At 50.1% G+C, this 1,365-nt stretch overlaps 1 protein-coding gene across 1 annotated transcript; it reads left to right on the top strand.

The window, feature by feature from the left end:
* Positions 1-852: 852 nt before the first annotated feature.
* Pmar_PMAR013383 (hypothetical protein) lies at positions 853-1,322 on the top strand (the record flags this gene model as incomplete). The annotated part of the gene is made up of 1 exon (XM_002783967.1): positions 853-1,322. A coding segment is annotated over one exon (470 nt), but the record flags the coding sequence as incomplete, so codon positions are not given.
* Positions 1,323-1,365: the final 43 nt, after the last annotated feature.

Genomic DNA, 1,365 nt, shown 5'->3' with positions numbered 1-1,365 from the left:
CCGAAGCCGGGCGTCTGGCACTGCGTAAATGGTGGTCAGACAAACGGGCCGGCCTAGGCACTTGCGTCAATGACTTCTTCTACTGTGCCTCGCATGCGAGGCTATGGAGTCGAGGGGAAGTTACACCCGCTGGCAGTGCCGTGGTTTTTGGTAGGGCTCCCACTCCTGCGCATCTTCACAGGTGTGGAGTAATCGCTTCCCCAGAATGTGATTGCGGAGCTCCGATAGGGGATGTTAGACATCTCCTCCGTTCCTGTCCGCTCCTAGAGCATGCTAGGAAACGGGTCAAAGGTGGTGTACCCTATCACTTCTATAAAATGGTTGTCGATTTAAAGCGGCGCAAGGCCTTCAATCGGCTGTTTTTGGCCCTCATGCAGCATCTAGATGCTCGCAGGGGTTTGCTGTAGCTGCCACACATTCTCGGGCTGGTGCAGCTGTATATCGTTTCCAAGTATTCGTTCGCTCCGCACTGTATTATTTGCATGTTGCTGTAAAGAAAAAAAAGGAAAAAAAAGAAAAAAAAAGAAAAAAAAAGAAAAAAAAACAGAAAAAAAAGCAGCAACAACAGCTGGGGCAGAATCGAGCCGTTCTAAACACTCGCTGAGGGATGAAGGCCAAGAGGAGTGAAGGGATCAAGAGACGAGGTCGATGGCCGCAGCCTTAGAGCAGGAGAACGTGATTGTTGTATCATGTATTGCTCGTAATTAAGGACCGTTTCAATCTGTCATGGCTTGTGACAGCTGGATCTATGCAAAGTTGCTCCCATGATAGGCCTACTTCCTTGTTCACCTAACTATAGCATCACGCAATAATAGCGAAGCAGTGTAGCCGGTATTCTCAGTCTTTCCTCCTATGATCCGCTTTGCTCTCTTTTCCATCGTCCTTTGGCAGGCAGCTGCCGATGACCACAAGCCGTCTGAAGAGATCATCTTGCCGACGAAGCCTCCACAGCCACCGACTGACAACGGCGATCATGAGGATTTCTTTCAAATGCTTCATTACCTATTCCACCACGGTATGGGTGGTGTCCATAGCGAGGCCGCGGACTTCATGCCGAGTGCCGTTGGCGATATTACTGATATTATGCCGGGTGACTTCTTTGATACCCGGAAGACTACCAAGTTTGGGGTTTACTCGGGTGACTTCAAATTGGACGAATATGACAGCGTCGCCACCGACGTGACGGTTTACGCCAAGACGAAAGAGTACAACGTCAACGATGAGGACTTCCGTTATCTCACCGTTGGTGTCCACGGAGGCACCTTTGGGCATTGGTTTGGTTACTACCCGACCGTGAAGATGTACAATGGTGTCGGCAATGCGTACATCAGCGCCTATTACTTCCGTCCTCTTCCTGTCGAACCT

The sequence above is a fragment of the Perkinsus marinus genome, assembly GCF_000006405.1.
Source record: "Perkinsus marinus ATCC 50983 genomic scaffold scf_1104296935324, whole genome shotgun sequence".
Lineage (NCBI taxonomy): Eukaryota > Perkinsozoa > Perkinsida > Perkinsidae > Perkinsus > Perkinsus marinus.
The sequence above is the reverse complement of the archived record's forward strand: the minus strand, read 5'-3'. Positions and strand labels throughout refer to the sequence as shown.